Below are 20,440 nucleotides of genomic sequence, written 5' to 3' on the forward strand. Positions count from 1 at the left end.
TTACGTTTAAGATGTTTTGTCAGGCAGTTGCCAAGAGATGCCAGAGGCGGGTGGACTGGTGTATGGGTGTCGTTGAGAGAATGTTCGTGGCTGGGGACAAAAGTTAAAAGTTCAGTGTCTCTGGCTGGGGCTTAACGAATCCAGAGAAGGACAAGGCCTGAGCACCCTGCAGTTGAAACGTCTTTAAGGAGGACTGAATTTTATCACAGAAATAGAAAGACTATCCGGTTCTTCTCCGGTAACAAACATCCTGAAGAGGGCGGAAAACATATTATCAAGTGCTGTTACTTTACGAAAGAGAGGTAAGGACAAGCAAATTATGAACATAATTTAAAGATAGAATTTATTCTCTGATGGTTTACTCATGCAAACTGCACATAAAAGAAAGTAGTACAGTTTGTGTAACATTGCAAATGTAAGGACTCAAAATGCTAGGTACAGAAGTAGTGCGACATCCTGAAAGTCAAAATGGAATTTGTGTTTATACAACTAAGAATGATTTTCATTTGCTGAGCACAGACTGATTTACAATGAAAGTTTTGCTAACCTTGGTAAGTTCATTAACCGTTTACATGACTTCTTACATCTATGTAGTTTTATTTTACAGTTGCAAGAATTCCTGTTACCAAAAACTTTAACTTGCATAAATAATAAAATGAAAGAAAAATGTACGGAAGGACTTAGGAGAGTGAAAAGTTGAGGCTTTTCCTAACCCATCCAAACTTACAATAAAAAATTGCCTTCTTGCAGAATTCATATTTTGTGCCTTTGAGATCAACTCCTTAGCGTAACTATGAGAAAATCATGATCAGAAATTCATTGCTTTAAATTACAAAATCAGTTAAAAATAAAAAAAAATTTAGAAGTAGAATTATCAACTAAAAACGCTCACTCTTGATAAGCCAAACAATAAAAATCCTATTATCTTCATACTTAAAAGTCCTGAAATGTCATTTGTATAATTTGAATGTTTCCCAGTTTGGAACTTAGGCAGGTGGGATAGTTCCTTGAATTACCAAGGATATTCGACATAGGTTTTTAAAAGGTCAGTCTCGTTAGGAGATGGCACCGAGACATTCGTAAATAGTGTAGTATAGATGCAGAACAGACTACACAGCTTATTATAAATGCGTTACAGATATTTACATAATGGAATCCTGCTTGAATGCCAGAAGTTGCTACTGGGTAGGACTCGTAACTATTTTACAAAGTTTTCTTACACACGTCTACTACTTTATTTTTCACAATTTAGTCTATTTTAAAATATTGTACTGTATCTTGAACATAACTGGAGAATAAAAATAGATAATGGCACATTAGAAAACTCAGTATCCCACGGATGATTGGATAATGAGAAAAGTGTACCTACAATCATCTCCTCAGAAACAAACTACATCATGGAATGTTAGTTATCCAAGCCTGCACAGTAATGACATTTTAAATTGCAATCATCTATCGGCCAGCATCACACCGAAGGCATCGTTAAACATTCAAGCAAAGACTGCTGGCATAAACTATTGAAAGAAACATACACACATAACACACATACACACACACACACACACACACACTCTCTCTCTCTCACACACACACACGCACTCTTGCTTCCCACATTGTAATTACAATGTTCTAAAGATAGATACTGATTTTTTTTCCCACGAGAAACATTATCAAAATTTGCTACTAAAAGATGACAGTGCTTTCACAAGAATAAGTACAAGTTAGCTTGCAAGTACAAGACAATGGGGGCAAACAGCCTTAAATTTTCTAAGTAATTTTTAGGCTTTTTCTGGCAACCACACCATACTTGATTATGCATAAACTTCTCAGTTTGTAACCTGAAATCTGCAAAAAAACCCAAAACCTAATTTCAAAAAATTATTAGCTATCTGATAACCCTGTATCATAGATGATATAATTTCATGTTTTATTAGCCTCAAAACAATAGGATTTAAAATACTGAATTTAAGACTTGAAAAATAGTCCTTTTGAAATGTTGGAGGATTCCAAAATTCCTGTCTACTTAAAATCTTAAAGAAAACGCACGACGAATGACCTTGATTTAGTTTGAGGGTGCATAAAAGCACTGTTTGTCTTTTACCACGTTTCACTCACTTAAAAAGTGTTCTCTAATGTTCTTCCTTTTGCATAATGTGCAAAATAAAAGGCAAAAAGATTAAAAGCAAATTTCTATCTTTCTCTTGCTAGTGCTTTATGACCTTGTTAACATTACAAAGTCAACAGGGACGATGCAGAACTTTGGTATAAATGATATGACAATACTACCATCACAGTTGAGGGTAAGAGGTGGTCAAAAGAAATGGAAGTGGGAAGAGACTCAGTAACACCCCCATTTATTAAAACACCACCAAATTAAAAGTGAAATAAACCACAATGAATTATAATACAATTTACACATTGAGCACAGAAAATTAATAAATCTAACAATATTTATAAAAAAAGCAAAATCAGTCTTTTTCCAGAGACTAAAAACTGTTGTTCAGGCTGATCATCAACTGCCGCTACACCAACTTTAGAGCCAAATTTAATTTCAAGTAAAAAAAAAAAATTTACAACCACAGATTTCGCATCAACGGAAACCGGTCTTTCCTTGATTTCCCTTTGAAGTCACTAATGAGTATCTAAAACTGCCGCACTGCAGGTTTTTAATCAACTTCCTGAGGGCTGTGACTGGGAGGCAGGAGCCATAACAATCTGCGACAGCGCGGGCTCTGTACTCTGGTCCGCCATCTGTGTGAGGACTGAGGTGGCCACAGCTTCGGCCTTGGAGGTTGAACTGACTCCATTGGATGTGCTGACAGAACTATGCTGTATAGCTTCAGGGTGCGGGCTGCTTGGCACTGACAGGTCTTCTGAACTATCGTCTTTATCAGCAGCTGAGCGGAAAAAAGAAGAATCACGGTTTCTTAAAAACAGCTGTAAGAATGTATCAGTAGGTTGTCAACACACAAGAGTAAAGAGTCAGGGTTTGACAAAAGCGGTTATTTAGATACGATGGTATGACTGGAACTGAGCAAACCAAAAGGTGGCTTTCCGATTTTACCTGCAGCAGCTCAAGTGAAGGCCTCGCCATGCACACGGAAGCATCTGCGTGCCCAGCTCACAGAACCGAGCCGAGGACGTGTTTGCTCAACAGTGTTAAGAAAAGTCAGGTAGGAATTTGGGAGACAGCCTCTTACAGATATCATCAGACCCTTACCAAGTAACGACAATTTAACACAACCGGTCTGTTTGCCTACATGCCATTCTTATTAAAAGATAAGAAAATTTATACCCACACGCATAAACAAAATGAATTCTTCCATACAAATTGCATTTTCAAATTACTCCCTCTGCATTCTCTAGAACTATATTTATTCTGGCTGACTTTCCATCGATGGCAGCAATGGGTGATTACAACACCTGACTCTAATGATGCATACACATGAGAATGAGCAATATTTAGAATCTAAATGCCACCAGCTGTTAGAACTGCACGAATTAATTGGGATTCAAATAAAAAATTATATAAAACTCTAGAAACTACAATGGAAGATACTCAGAAAGAGGCATTCTGTGTACTTGTGAAAATCTACCAACTTTTAGGACGGAACAATGCATCTCCTACATCTTTCTCATTTTAATAGGATCAAATCCAGTAATTTCATTTAGTGAAAACTCTGATACGCACACCACACCGGTAGTTACAGTGTACGTAACTTATAGTATGATAACATGGACCAATGATAACTGTGAACCTAGCCCCCAGCTTAAGAGAACACCGCCAATAACAATGATGCTTCCTGGAGGCTCTTCTCCTCATCAAAGGTAATCACTGTTCTGATAGCTCTTTAACCATTACCTTGTTTTTTGTTCGAAGTTTTACCAAATAGGTATGCATCCCTAGAAAGTAGCATTTAACTTTTGAACATTCTGAAAATTGTATCATACTGGATGTATTCTTTTGTACTTTTTTTTTTTTTTTTATAGAGTTTATTTATTTTGAGAGACACAGAGCTGAGGTGGAGCAGAGAGAGGGAGAGAGAGAATCTCACGCAGGCTCTGCACTGTCAGTGAACAGCCCAATGTGGGGCTCGATCTCACAAACTGTGAGATCATGACCTGAGCCAAAACCAAGAGTCAGACATCTAACCAACTGAGCCACCCAGAAACCCCTCGTTTTCTTTTCACTTGGCTTTAAAATAATTTTTATTTAGTGCTTAAAGGTAACAAGCGGGCTGTCAAATCTGACAATGCAGACTGGCCTGCTTACTGGTGGCCAGGTGCCTATTCTGAAAGTCCATTATTAAAAGACTGTGGATGCTATGAAGCAGGACTTACTCCATGATTTGTGATGCAGGAGATGGAGGAGGAGAAACCTGGCCAGCTTGATTTTAGTTCACATAAAACTCATTTTGAGAGTTTTCTGAGATATAGGACTTAAAGAATTTTGACAAGTTTGCCTCAAATCCATGCATTTTCTGGAAAGCAGTTTTTAAAAATATATTAATTAGAATCCCCTCTTCTCTCTAAATCTGCTATCAATGCAGAATCAGCCCTCAAGATATGATAAAAAAATCACAATAAACCTTTTAAAATTATATAAAGTAGAAACGATCCTTTTCTGATGAGGCAATAACAAATGTTATAAAATATTTCTAATTCAGTTACATGGCCAACAGAACAGTTACGTGTTCAAGAAACCCAAACCCTGGCAATGGCACTCAAACTGACAAGAGTACAGTCCCCTTTACGTCTCTTCTTCAATATGAAAACAAACGGACCTTCCTCTCAATGTTAAGTTCTAGGGATACACCAGCTTTCAAAAATCAAGAGGCGAAGGTGCCTGGGTGGCTCAGTCAGTAGTGTCCAGCTCTTGATTTCTGCTCAGGTCACGATCTCACAGTTGAGCTGAGCGTGCAGCCTGCTTAAGACTCTCTCTCCCTGCCCCTCCATACCCACTCCTCTCTCTCTCAAAATAAAAAATTTAAAAATAAAGAGGCTGATCTATGATGAGAGGTCTAAGGAAATGTAAATACAGAGTGCAGGCAATGACAACATAAAACAGTAAATTTTAAAGACAAGTGCTAATCTCCAGACTTTCAGAATTAGGCAAAGCAAATATTTAGGCTATACAAAGTACCAGGTACCGATTTATAAATGGCGTAATTATACATTTTATATGTAAAATACTTTTATAAAGAGATATACCTGCACCTATGTCCACTTCTGGAAGGTGAGGAGAGAAAAATCACCAACATAACCATAAGCACTAGAAAGAGAAGAGTTCTTACTGCACTCACAGAGCCCTTTTCAGCCCTACTTAAAGCTAAAAAACCCCCAAGTGTTTGACAATTCACGCTCTGAAATTTTCTACCTATGTTCATACATATTTTCATTAATGAAAATATAAGCTTTCAATTACATTTAGGGCCCAAAGAAGGTTTCCTTCGTACTTAAGATTACAGAAGCAAGTATAATACAATTTTAATTATGCTCCAAGATTTAGAAAATAGGAATCAATGGTAATAAGATCACTCTTGTGCTTTATTTTTCATAGAATCCAAACATCAAAAATATATTCCTATTTTCATTCATGTTTTATACTGTTTAAGGTGACCAACTGTCATGGTTTTCCCATGCCTGAGGGGTTTCATCCTAGGATGCACGGACTTTGACAATTAGAAGTGAGACCGTATGGTGGTGTGCTTTTATACTGTCACCTTTATCTGAAAGATCTTTGTAATATTCATTAGTTTCTATTAAACTTTGACTTCACAAATGTTTTGAAAGTCTTAACTACTATTACAGTTCACCATCAGCAATAGCTGTGTGCTAAGACATGCATAGTGTTCAGTATTTGTGAACTTCCCCACATTTTCTCCAAGATGTAAGTACTCACTTACTCAATCCATCTGCCTTGACTACTAAACAAAAGTCAGATTTTCTCCTTCAAACTTGAAAACAGAAATTACTTTACAATTTCTACAAAATCCAATTATCTCCCAAGAGCTAAAGAAAACTAATTTTATACTAAAACCGTATTTTACTTCCATTTGATTATCTAGAGGACTAGGTAGGAAAAAGGCAGGAATAGTTCCAAACGTCCAAAATGTGTTATTCATTTCCTGCAGTCTATACAACCTAGCATAATATGTATTTCCTAAAAATTTATTAATCTAGACTTTCAGTTTATTTAAGGGTATGGCACATAAACCCACACATTTATACCTTAAAATATCTTTATAAATTGTTGCTTAAAATGAAAAATTGGCTTGCCTTTGCTGTGCACATGCTACCTTGATAAGAGATAAAACTGATGGGATTAAAAAATTGCAGATGAGATAAATTTTTAGTTGGATGCAACGGAAGAATTCATTTTCCTTCTAATTTTATAGAATCATTTGTATATTCTTTTTGAACTATCAAAATTCAAGAGCGCTCTCTTGTTAAGAAAATCATAGATGCATAATGCTGAACTCAGTAGCTTCTATCAGAAATTATGTTGTTAAGTCAGATGGGAGCCATAATGGCCTCATCCCTGCAGCAATCATTGTTAATACAAACCCCAAACATATTTCTATATGGTTCCAATTTACTCCACAATGTGTTTCACCATCCTGTGAAAATGACTAGATATCAAAGGACTGAGATTTATTTGCTCAAAACTGACAAAAATCAATGTTCTAAATATATATAGCAATAGAGAGTTGCTAAATCTACTGAATCTTTTAAATTAAAAAATATTGCCCATTCTGATGAAACTGCTTACAATGACTACAAGTAAAGATGGTGGCCATTAAGTTTTATCGTGAGCACCTGAGGAACTGTTTGCATCCAATACAAAATGTTTCTTTCTTTTGAATTACTGACACTGGCAAATTAAAATGAAGTGGATACATATGGTTGAAACAATCTTCACATTTACAAATATCCTGAAATATCACTAAATCATAAAAACAAAAGCTGTGGGTTATATATTATGAATGTTGCCTAATGCGTTCCCAGCTCTGTTACTTGTTACAAATTTGTGTACGATGGACAAAATTGGCCATTTATTCAAGAGTAACAGCTGGCTCCAATATTGTGCATCTTATCAAAAAAGAAGGACATTACAGGAAAGAAAAAGCACAATTAACCTCTAAAATGCTGAAAAACAGAAGAATCTCATTTTGGGGAAAACATGTAAGAGGAAACTTAGAAGCAGATAATGGAAGTAGTGTTCTACTGTAGCATTTTTATGACCAAAAGACTCAACATAAAGATTCACAACAATAAAAAAAACTGCACAATATTTAAGAACAATAGGATCCGATACTGTAAATGGGTACTACATATTGTTAAACGAAGATAGTTAATTAAAAAAAAATTACTCAATGGAGGCTGGAAAAGAAGCAGTGTTTCACTCTGTCGTTCTAAGACCAACCGTTACCCTGGGAAGATGAAATACCATCAGTACTTACAGTATATTTTGAATTATTAACCTGTTTTGTTGATGTATAGTAATCCCTCGAAAAAAGGCTAGAAACAGGAAAATTCAAAAGCTCTAGATTCTACAAAGTATATTCCCCGTTCCATAATAACCTTGCAGAAGTTCTGATATTTAATATTAAGTATTAGAACTGCAGCCTCTGTCTTTTTAACTGTAGCGTGGTTCACTCTGGCAGTATTTCACCGACGCAGCCTAAGGCTATAGGTGATGGCACATTACTCACTATGATAGCCAGATTTCTTCTGCATGGCGGTTACAGGGCAATCTTTATGAGCCAGAAGAAGCTGTTTCAGCTGTGCCACTTCATTTCTCAGCAGGGTGACTTCACTCTAGAGAAGAAACAACTTATGTACCTTAACAGCATCAGACTAAACGTTTCTTACTGCTGATAACAAGTGAAAATTAAGGATATCGGATATCTTTAACAGAGTATCAAGGAATAAACAAAATATACTGCTCGAGCAGGTTTAATCAGTACACATCAGTTTTTGTATTTTAGCATTTGTACAGAGACTGCAACTTCTATAAAAATTTAAATGAGGTAACAACATGACTGGATAACATATTTCAAAGTTTTTATGTTACCATTTGCCTTGGGACTGCTTATATATTACAGGTTACCTGCAGAAGGTATTTTTTAGTTATGTTGCATGCTCTTTTGATTATCTGAAAAATTAGAAACATCAAGGGAATCAGAATGAATGTTCACTGTCTCTGTTCACTTGAAAGTGAAAAATTTATCCTGGAAACTCAATTAAGCAAGTTTCTGGTTTTCTGGAAACTATGAAAGCCTCCACAGAAGAAACCACAATAATCAAAGAATCATGGATACCTAAAATGCAACAAAGTACTGTGTTGGACAGGGAACCAATGATAGTAGATATAATATCTAGATGACTTAGTTGCCCTTGATCTAGGTAATCTGTACACATCTAAATTTAAATCTGATAAATTAATGGTGATTTGTCCTAGTCCTTATTTAAAAATGAGCACTTCACAGCCTTTGTTTTGGAGGCGTTAATCTGGTAGATTCTATATTAAAAAGTTCCAAATTAAGGGAGTCCATTTAATTCCCTTGGGTCACCCCCAAATATTAAAGATGCAGAAGTTAGTGATAATTACCAATACTCCAGAGTGAGTCATAATATGAATTTAATAAAATGGTAGGAAAACTTAATTTACAAACACATCTACTTATTTGGACTTACATTACCCTTAAGTAACCCGAAATTAAATAAAGAAATATAACAAGCATGTGTACGTAAAAGCTCAGAAACTTTGTTTTCCACCCCTTGGTCTCTTAACCAGGAAGCTGAATGTAGAATTATTTAGAAGATTAGACTCATTAGATCCTATTAACTGATCAATGACAGAAATATAAAAATCCAAAGAATGAAACTAAGCAAGTCTCTTGGGCCAAATAGTTTCTCGCACCCCCACAACAACAAATTGCAACAATGCGTTAAAGCACAGAACAAAAATTGATGCTCACAATAACTCGGAACATTAAAAGGCTAAATTGTGTTTAAAATATTGTATTTGAGACAAGAACGGGTGTATGGTGATGAAAATATAAGAGGGAAATTTTTAGTTTCACTTAAAAAAAATAAGCTGCTTATTAGAAAACTCATTTCTCTGTAATACTGCAGTCATCAGTGTCAATACTATAAATTATAGCTCTTTATTAATGACACCAAGCACGAGAAACCACGTTATGAAGAACCTAATATATATTATCCAAAATTCCTCCCTCCCTGCTGCATCAGCTTGATTTTGAGATCCATGTCTAATAAGTTTCTCTCATTAATTTCTGTAATATGAAATAGGGTTGGATATGTATTTTTAGTCCAGAATATATAGTATAATCTTATAATAATCTCTTATAATCTCTTATAATCTGGTACCTGTGACCACCCTTTCACATTAGTTTGAACCTATGAAAAAAAAAATTTAATTGTTCTGAACTACACAAACTGAAGTTCTTGTGAATACACACTATTTTCTCTACCTGGAAAAGCTTTCCTCTCCTTCTTCTCATCTTGCTAATCTTTTCACTCATCTTTAAGAGTCCACTCAGTATAAATTTGGATAGGAAAATAAGTTAGGAGTCCATTTCTGTGTTCCCAGAGCCATATATACATACGTGTGCGCATTTACGTAGTATTCACCACACCAGGATTGGTAATTTTTGGTTTACTTGTTCATCACCTCTGCCAGACTGGGATTATCTGGCTCTCTGTATCCCCAGAGTACAGCACACAGCCTAGTACGGAGTACTATTTAGTACTATTCTAGAGAGAACCACGGTTAATTCTATGTCCAGGGGAGGGTTAAAAAATACCAAAGAAGGTGAAATGAAATTGCTTAAATAATATAAAGTTGGTCAGAGGTCCCGATTTCCTTATTTATGCCCACAACCTCACCAACACAGCTACACTGTTAATTTTTCTCAGACATAAAATGAAAATTGGCGTATTTTACAGTATCATCTCACAGAATTTAAAAAATCACAAATGCCCTCTCTCCTAAATATTCTATATAGACATTCATCATAAACCATGCTATGATTTTTTTTTTTTTTTTTTTTTTAGTCAAAGTAAAACATTTTTGGTAAGATAAGACAGATGCTGAAAAAAAACTGTTATTCTGGTCTAAAAGTAAATTACTTTGGCATTGTCTGTACCATTGCTTCATTCCATCTGTAGCTACTCAAAGGTTAATTACATACTAATGAACAATTCTTTTTTAGTTTATATGAGTAATCTATTAAAGGTTTTCATTGATCACTGGCTATAGATTGAGGACCAAGTATTCCATAAATTTATGATCTTTGGCTTTTCAGTTTAGACACTACCCCTCCAAATTAAATACGGGAGCTTCTCATTGCTAAAGGTATGATTTTCCTCATGTTTAGTCTTCACAAAAATCAATGATTAAGTATCAAGATTCCCCTCACACAGTTCCAAGGACTGTCATGGATACAAAAGCTTACACTTGAGAATGAAATATTTAACTTATGTCTATGACGATAGAAGAAAAAAAAAAAGTATTTTGGAAATACTTTGTGAAATGAATGGGAATGACCCTTTTCTCATTCTCCTTAGTCTCATACTTTGTTTCATGTCAGTCTCTTCTGATAGACCACAAATTCTGTAAGTGCAAGGACAATGTCTTTTTCACTGTTGTATCTCCTGTGTCTAATAACATGCTCTGCACACAATAGATGCTTAACGACAGAATGAAGAATAAATAACTAGCATTTGCATAGTGTCGTTATAATAGACTTCTCTGTACTCTCTCTCTCATTTGATCTTCATAATAGTACTTATTCTAGGAGTATGACAGATGGGGAAGTAAAGGCTCAAAGATTTTTAGCAAGGCCTACTAAAATGAAGAACCAGGTCTCAGGCTCCTAGTAAAACGCATGAAGTAGAGGATGGTATCACTATCACCCTCTCCCCCTCTACAGCGTAATTTAAATACTCAGGGGAAAAGAAGGAAGGCGGTGATAGCACACAATACTTCCCCGCCACACCCCCACCTTGGAATTAAAACAAACAGGTATAGTATTTTCCAACTGTCACTATTCTTTCCTATTTCAAGGGATAAATACTGAAATAAAATATTGTTTAGGTGTCAGAAATAAAAGATTTGATTCTATTCCCTTTTAAGTCAACAAAGCAATAACAAAACCTTTTCCGTGTCATCATTAACTTATGAGTGAAGTCTTCCAAGTACCCAGCTATGAAACAATGCTTCCATTTTTAAAAAAACTTACTAAGCTTCTACTCCACACACATTTTGCAACACTTAAGTTTCAAAAGCAAAATCCACGACAAAAACTCCCAAGTTTTATATCAGAGTAACTGTTAAGGAGCTACGGTGAGTAAAGAATCTGTCTTTGTCCACAAAGGAAACGGTGAAATTGTAAACTGACAACAAAATTTCAAAATGAGTATAACTGAAAAGCAAAGTCATGAAGAGGTAGAAACTCTTTCAAGTAAAAGACCACAAAAATCACATATTACCTTTAAAAATATAATAATTTATAACCAACAGTATCCAAGTTTTGGTCTAGATTACCATGTCTCCAATTCAACTTCATGATATTATTGCCTTTTAGCAGCAATTTTAGAAGGCTAAAATATTAAATTCAGTGAGTGGGGCAAGAAAATTGAATAATTAAGATGTTCTTTAAAACCTAATATGTATTTGGTAAAAATATGAACAGTCACACCTCAACACTCATTAAAATTTATTTATAATATATAAGTAACCATGGGTCATTACTGCCCACTATACTGATCAGCTACGCCTGTATGTCACGTGAAGGATTATTAAGGAAATGTAGAATTGATGAATGTTTTCACATAAAGTAGAGTTTAATTATTTCTCTGACATTCAATTTTCTTTACAAGTCATTCTGTTCTTCACAGTTAACAGTTGTGCTGTTGGGAGACTCAAAGTTTTCCTCCCTGAATCCAGGTTAGCTCTTTACATTCTGAAAATCAGAATCTGTCACTTTTTAGAACTGCTATTTTATTTGATAACTAAAAAACAATGAATAAAAACCATATAGCCACTTGAAACAATTACTGAAGCATACTTTATTCCCCAATTGTTCATGCTTCTCAACAGCCTTTTCACCGCTGTTACATCCTGGTGCAGGTCATTCTTAAAATTCCACTTATATTTAGGGGTTCATTCCTATAGTGATTTCCATATCTACACATTTATTCATCTAACTGTAAACTTTTTATTAATGAAAAAGTTATGCTCCAACTATTTTTTGAGTAATTTAGTGAGGTGACATTCCATGAGCTAGAATTAACCATTTTTTAAAAATGTTATTAATTATTTTGAGAGAGAGGGAGACAGAACATCAGCGGGGGAGCAGCAGAGAGAGAGAGGGAGGCACAGAATCCGAAGCAGGTTCCAGGCTCTGAGCTGTCAGCACAGAGCCCGAAGCAGGGCTTGAACCCACAATCTGCAAGATCACGACCTGAGTCGAAGTCAGACACTTAACCGACTGAGCCACCCAGGCACCCCTAGAATTAACCAAGTTAATGTGAACAATTCAGGGCGCCTGGGTGGCTCAGTTGGTTAAGCATCCGACTCTTGACTTCAGCTCAGGTCATGATCTCATGGTTTGTGAGATCAAGCCCTACATGGGGCTCTACTGTCAGGAATCCCTGCTTGGGATTCTCTCTCCTCTCTCTCTGCTTTGCTCACATGTGCACTCTCTGTCAAAATAAACAAACAACAACAACAAAAATAAAGTGAACAATTCAGTGGTGTTCAGTACGTTTACAATGCTGTGCAGCCACCTCTCCCAATCTGGTGATAAAACACTTCTGTCACTCCAAAGTAAAACTCCTTACCCATTAACCAGTTTCTCCCTATTTCCTCCTCCCCATGTCACTGGTAACCACCAATCTGCATTTGTCTCTATGGATTTCTCTCCTCTAAATATTTCATACAAACGGAGTCACACATGACTTTGTTTCTGGCTTCTTTCACTTAAGCATGTTTTGAGGTTCATACACATTCTGTGCTCTTACTCCTTTTTATGGCTGAATAATATTCTACTGTGCATATATAACATAACTGGTCCATTCATCCACCGGTGGACATTAGGGCTGTTTGCGGCAACTTTCTTTTTACCCCTAATAATATATTACAGATTATTTCCCAGGTTGATACATACATACGAACTTCATTCTTAAGCATTTTAAAAAACATCTCTGATAACACACCATTTCACCTATCTTCACATTCTGATGTGCATTTCTAAAACTAAGAACACTTTCTTATCTAACCATGAAGCCATCATCACTTAGTTTTTAATGGTTAAACATATGGATTTTACTTTTCTGTTTGTAATTTGAAGTATTAACTAACGTCCTATTAAACTGTAGCGGTTAATTTAGGAATTTCTTTAATTTCACTTCAATTTAAAAGATTCATGCTTTCAAAATGATATGTTTGTTAACTTTTACTGAGGTGTAAATCTTGCCTTTATTCGTCCAATCAAGAAATTTCTACCCAGATTAGGAAAACATAAAATATATTTCAAGATAATGACATTTAATCATAGTTTGTATGGTGGAAAAAAAACATGAGATGAACGAAGTAAGGATTACATACATTTGTCTCAAATGTTGAATTTTCCAAGGTTTTCTGAAATAACAAAGCACTGTTGCTATTGATAATGGTGACCAGTGCTGCAATACAATTAAGGAAATAGCAATATTTCATTAAAGCTGTTAGGACTACCATACCTTGGGTCAGAGCAGAAAACTGGCCCAATCTGAAGTCCAAGAATACCCTGTAGATACCATATATTTCTATCCCACTTTAAAGTTTTCAAACATTTTTACTTCTTAAAAAGAATAAGCCAAATTAGGAAAATATTGACCAATTTAAGATTTAAAATTTATGTACTTAAAAATTCTTGCACTTATTCTAATTCAAATGATTTATGCAAAAAACCCTCAAGAGAAGTAGGATCAACAGGCATTATCTCTATTCTATGTGTAAGGCAATGGAGGCTAACAGAGAATGACATGCTTCATGTACAACTAAAAAACAGCCAAGTCATTTAGAAGAATAATCTTAAGAACAGAAAGGAAACAGATACACCTAAATCATTTCGTTAATGTAACATATTTAAAACTTTAAATTAGTACCTATAATGTTTCATTTTATTTAAGAGGACAAAAAAATCATAAAAATCATGTTTTTTTCCTAAAAAGTTATGAAAATAGTTTTAATATGATTTTTATTTTATGGAGAGAGAATCTTTCTTTAAGTTTATTTATTTTGAGAGACAAAGCATGAGTGGGGCAGGGTCAGAAAGGGAGAGAGAATCCTCAGCAGCGCAATCTCAGTGCAGACCCTGCCGGATCCCATGGTTTGTGAATTCATGACCTGAGCTGAAATCAAGGGTCAGATGCTTAGCTGACTTGAGCCACCCAGGTGCCCCTAGAGGAAGGGATTAGGGGGAGGGAATGAATCTTAAGCAGGCTCCATGCTTAGCATGGAGCCCAGCACAGGGCTCGCTCCCCATGACTCTGAGATCATGACCTGAAATCAAGAGTTGGATTGAAAATAGTTCTTGATTAAGAATTTACCAGATGATGATAATATATGTTTAAGATAACCTAGTATATATTTAAAGTCTCTGTGATGTGGTAAATGTTTAGGTTTTTTTCTAAATGGTTAAAATGGCTAAAAATAAATTTTTCAAGACAAATTTATTTGTTCTCGAGCTCATCCATCAATATCCAAAGCACAATAGAGAATTTTAAAAGATGACTGCTTCACATATGAAAAAATTTTTATAAAATTTACGTTAGGTTAAATACTTTGTCTGATGTTAAAAACTTTTTCCGAAGTATTGAAACAGACATTAATACTGGTGACATCTTTAAAGATAGATTTAACAAGAGAGCAAGTCTCCCCATCAATTATGGATTATACAGAAAGATTCGTTTTTAACTGGGAAAGGATGACTCAAAAGACTGACCGGTAACAAGTACAATTCACTGACATCAATTTTCTAGTTGATGCTCATCGTTTTCCCGGAGAATATTCACAACATTAAAACAAAAACGAAGAAAGAAAAAAAGAGCATGAAGGAAATCGACTTGGTACCGACACCATCCCTGTAAATCTTACCAAAGACTCAACAGGAAAGAGCTTTAAAACCTTTATATCCCATGAGGTTCCTAAGAAACCTGTCTGCAGTGAACTGGCAGATAGAAATGATTTCTACTGCCACTGGCCATATTGTACCTGTTCTGTGGATAATCAGAGCCCTTCAGTTTCCAAGGCTGTCAATCTGACACCTTTTCCGAGCACTATATTCACTCTAAATAAACAAAACAAAATTTATAATTCAAAGAACAAAAGAAATTAAGAACAAAAATGCTACTAAAGCAACTTTACAGCTGTGATAGAAACCAAAAAATAAGAAAAATGAAATACCAGTGGTATTTTAAATTTCAAGGTTCTTTGTTTGAACTTTATACCACAACTTTATAAAGTTTAAGCAAGATAGTTTTGGTACTTTTGTATCACACAAGAACTTATATTTAACATTTCTTCATAGTGTCAGTGTTTAAAGTGTTATAACCCTTCATCTCAGTATTCAAATAGGTTTATAAAACTACGCTTTAACTACAGATTCCACACACACCCAATATTGTGTGCTAAAATGTCTGGATGGCTAACAGGAAAAAACAAGGAAGAGCTAAGTTCACAATTACTAAAACTAAGACAACATTTACATATATGCACCTTACCTGCAGTTGACCATTTAATGAACTCAAGTCTTCTGCTTTCTTCTCTAAAGACTGAACCCAGACTTTCCTTTTTTGTCGGCATCTTGATGCTGCTGCTCTATTTCGCTCTAGAAATTTCCTCCTTTTTTCATCAGGATCTTCATTAGCTGCTCTTCTTCGACGACCGCTTGTATTTTGGGTCTGTGGAGTTGTGTGAGCTGGAGAAGCCTATAATAAACACAAATGGAAGCTTTTTATGTTTGTAGCAGTGAGCGAGAACATAGGCAGTAAAGGGTTGCTACTATATTTTCTAAGTCTCATTGTATATTATCAATATTTAGGGGTGACATGAAAATCACCCTGCAGTTTAACGAATTCCTTGAAATAAATAAGCCCTGCTAAAAAAATAAGATTCTCACTTTTTCACTACCATAGTGAATATATTTAAAGTTTGTATAACATTTTCATTTATACAGAAATAATGTGGAAAACTTGAAAACGTAATACAAATGAACACGTATAGATCTTGTGTTTTTCCAACTTTTTTTTTTCAATATATGAAGTTTATTGTCAAATTGGTTTCCATACAACACCCAGTGCTCATCCCAAAAGGTGCCCTCCTCAATACACATCACCCACCCCCCTCTCCGTCCCACCCCCCATCAACCCTCAGTTTGTTCTCAGTTTTTAAGAGTCTCTTATGCTTTGGCTCTCTCCCTAACCTCTTTTTTTTTTCTTTTTTCCTTCCCCTCCCCCATGGGTTTCTGTTAAGTTTCTCAGGATCCACATAAGAGTGAAAACATATGGTATCTGTCTTTCTCTGTATGGCTTATTTCACTTAGCATAATACTCTCCAGTTCCATCCACGTTGCTACAAAGGGCCATATTTCATTCTTTCTCATTGCCACGTGGTACTTCATTGTGTGTATAAACCACAATTTCTTTATCCATTCATCAGTTGATGGACATTTAGGCTCTTTCCATAATTTGGCTATTGTTGAGAGTGCTGCTATAAACATTGGGGTACAAGTGCCCCTACGCATCAGCACTCCTGTATCCCTTGGGTAAATTCCTAGCCGTGCTATTGCTGGGTCATAGGGTAGGTCTATTTTTAATTTTTTGAGGAACCTCCACACTGTTTTCCAGAGTGGCTGCACCAATTTGCATTCCCACCAACAGTGCAAGAGGGTTCCCGTTTCTCCACATCCTCTCCAGCATCTATAGTCTCCTCCAACTTTACTTTTTAACATCATGGTATTATACAATCCTTTGAAAAACTGTGAAGTACTAAAGGAAAAAGTTTAATAACTTACTTAAATTCACTATGAAAAAACCGTTTTCTTACTATTTTTGAAGTAAAATTTTAAAAATAAAGAATAGTAAAATTTTCTTTTAAAAATTGGTTTCTCTAAAATTGAGGAGTAAAAGTACAGTAGTGCCCCTTATCAGTAGGGGATGTGTTCCAAGACTCCTGTGGATGCCTGAAGCCACGGAGAGTAGCAAACCCAATATATACTACGTTTTTTCCTATGAATATATACCTATTACAAGGTTTAATTTATAAATTAGGTATAGTGTGAGATCAAAAATAACTCATAATAAAACAGAACAATTATAACAATACACTGTAATAAAAGTTATGTGAATGTGGTCTCTCTTGCTTTTAAAATATTCGTACTATACTCACCCTTCTCGTGATGATACGAGATAAAACGTTTATGTGATGATGTGATGTAAGGTGGATGATAAAGACACTGTGGCATAGTGCTAGGCTACTAGTAATGAGCCTTCTAGCAATCTGTCAGAGGGAGGACCATCTTCTGAGCCATGGTTGACTGTGCGTAACTGAAAGCACGAAAGCTAAACCGTGGGATGAGGGAACTACTGGATATACATAGTTTGGTACACTCCGCTTTCCTTCAATTTGTGAAATTTAGGGTCAGGTTCACATGATTATTAATGTTCATCTTCCTGGTGGGCAGAATCTCACGGGAGTCTAAATTTTAATTTTAACTGGTTCCCCTTGCTCAACGGATCTGCCTAGTTATCGAAGATCAGCCAGGGACAGAAATTTTCAGTCAGTCACTAGTGATACTGTCTAGTATCTGGGGCTACAGAACGATAAGCATTTCCAAGCCTTTCTTAAATCCCAAAATTGTGCCATGGAACACCTGAACTTGGGAGACAGGAAACAACGAACCCCTGGAAATAGTGCAAAGGAAATAATAGCACTTTGTGACTACAGGTACGTGACCCAAAGAAGCCTGAAAACAATCTTTTTTGCCTAATATGAATTACATTCCAAAATGGGGTGAATAAATAAAATTTCTATCTTCTAATCTACATAATAAGCAATAATCTTATATATAAGCTCAATCAAGGTAAGCTCTGCAGGGAAATCATCAAACTACTTCTCACTCGACAAACTCCAAAACCACAGGTTCTCATTTAATTTCTTTTCCAAATAACTAGCATTAAAAATTATGAGGGTAATTTAACTTATACTGTATTTTAATTGTAATAAAGATTAAGTATGAAATTAGATCATTTATTTTACGTACATAATTGCAAGTTAATCTTTTAGAAAAATATTCTATGGCTGGTTTCAAGAATGGCAACCTTGAAATATTTTCTTGTCTTCATCCTCTTAACTTATTGATAATAGCAGGTTTTTTCTTTTACTCATTTGGCTGAATAGGAAAGAACAGGTTTGTTTGTTTGTTTTTTTAATTTACAAGTCAGTTATTACAGCAAAGGCTAATCACAAGTATTATAAGCAGAAACTAATACAGAGTTACATATGTACATTTTTACACCTCACAATTTAAGGCTACTTAAAAGCATATACTCCTCCTTCTCTCCTTTCTTTTAGTGATCCATTCATTACACATCATTAAAAAGAACACAGGAACTATCCTAGAAACTAGAAATACAATAGTAAACAAACATAAAGTCCTGCCTTATGAAGCTGTCATCCAATATGATATAAAGATACAAATAAAAATTAGATCCAGGGAAATAATGGTTAGCTTTATATAGAAATTATATAAAAATTTCTATTTTTATAGTTATATAGAAGTTATATAGAAATTATTATATAGAAATTATATATTCATTTCTTTTAAATAAACTTGGAGGATGTAAAAACCACACAGAGCTTGCAGACGATACAAAAAAACAGCCATGGGTGGATTTGGCCCATGAGTCCGTCTGCTAATGTCTGAATTATGACATTAAAACACACCCACTTATTTACCTTCTCTCTTGGCCCCTATGTTGTTTGGTCGATAACTACCATAACTACATTCCACTTTAAGTTTTGTAAAAATAAAATACAGTTATCTAAAAACTTATGCTTATGAGGCAATCTAGAACTTGCCATTTACCTGTTTAATAGCAAAGTTTTGCTTTTTAATGCTAATGTTAATACTGTTTAAGTATCTCTTAAGATAAAAGTTCTAAATAGAGTTCTAAAACATTTAACAGAAATAGTTACCCTTCCATGTAGAAATGCACTGTAGACATAACAGACCTATCAACCATCTTATAGGCAGTCACAAACTACAGATAAAGGAAAAGGACCTCTGGTATAAACAGTGTCCATAAAGCATATATATCTGCTCCTTTGGTAATGTCTCTCACATTTTAATTCAAGAATCATTTGACTGGGGTGTCTAGGTGGCTCAGTCGGTAAAGTGTCCAACTTTGGCTCAGGTCATGATCTCACACGGTTCGTGAATCCCAGCCCCACATCGGGCTCTCCGCTGTCAGCACGAAGAGCCCGCTTTGGATCCTTGGTCTCCCTTCCCTCTCTCTGCCCCTCCCCAGCTTGCTCGCACCGCGTTCTCTCTCTCTCAGAAATAAACAGAAACATTAAAAAAAAATCATTTGATATATGCCAGTAATCTCATAAATACAATCCACAAAAAATGAGTTAAAAAGCGTCAGTGGAGATTTGTGCTATGTCAGACCAACATACATAGACAAAAGCATTTACAGGGTGTCCTGAGCAGTAATAATTGCTCGACTATTTTAATTATTTACTTCTTTATTTTTGGGTGTCAATACTTTTTGAGAGACAGCATGGGTGCAGAGGAGGGGCACAGGGATAAGGAGAGAGAGAATCTTAAGCAGGCTTCACACTCAGCGTGGAGCCTAATGCGGGGCTAGATCTCACCACTATGAGGTCATGACCTGAACTGAAATTGAGTTGGACACTTAAATGACCGAGCTACCCTGGCACCCCTGGGCGTGAATACTTTTACACTGAACTACCTTTCCTAATGTTTTTGGTACCCTTTTGAAATATGACCAGAAGTAATTTTTTCAAAGTATATAGTTTAAGTTTAAGTTACCCCGTATTTGTTTTTTAAAGGATAACAGAGTGTAGATTATAAAAACAACACACATACCGGAGTTTCTGTAGTGGATGTGGCTGGCTGTTGTAGGGACTGTGGTCGAGATTCCTCTGACTGAGTTCTAACCAATCCACTACCATGACCTTTGACAGTATCACCATTGGTAACTGGAGGATGTTGCTGGGTCAAAGCAGCTTTTAATCTCTGAAATGCAGACATCAATTTAAAAAAAAAAAGTTCCCTGCTTCCCACTCAAGTCCAACTCCCAAAGTATTCTTTCGTTAACCAAAAAAAAGTATTTGTTA

The 20,440-nt window shown here is 35.5% G+C and overlaps 1 protein-coding gene across 10 annotated transcripts in view; it reads right to left on the reverse strand.

Annotated features, from left to right (window-relative positions):
* Positions 1 to 317: 317 nt before the first annotated feature.
* The window catches only part of ATF2 (activating transcription factor 2), an 81,838-nt gene continuing 61,715 nt past the window's right edge, over positions 318 to 20,440 (reverse strand). For 9 of the 10 annotated variants that reach the window (XM_045480265.1, XM_045480268.1, XM_045480272.1 and 6 more), the window contains 4 exons: positions 20,190 to 20,339; positions 15,799 to 16,005; positions 7,716 to 7,821; positions 318 to 2,897 (listed from right to left, as the gene is read on the reverse strand). In XM_045480265.1, the coding sequence (XP_045336221.1) occupies positions 2,671 to 2,897; positions 7,716 to 7,821; positions 15,799 to 16,005; positions 20,190 to 20,339 (690 nt within the window). In that variant the 3' untranslated portion in view covers positions 318 to 2,670. Of the gene's footprint in view, positions 2,898 to 7,712; positions 7,822 to 15,289; positions 15,366 to 15,798; positions 16,006 to 20,189; positions 20,340 to 20,440 lie in introns of those variants that run through there. The other variant, XM_045480275.1, reaches the window with a different exon arrangement.

Source organism: Leopardus geoffroyi, chromosome C1, assembly GCF_018350155.1.
Source record: "Leopardus geoffroyi isolate Oge1 chromosome C1, O.geoffroyi_Oge1_pat1.0, whole genome shotgun sequence".
NCBI classification, from domain to species: domain Eukaryota; kingdom Metazoa; phylum Chordata; class Mammalia; order Carnivora; family Felidae; genus Leopardus; species Leopardus geoffroyi.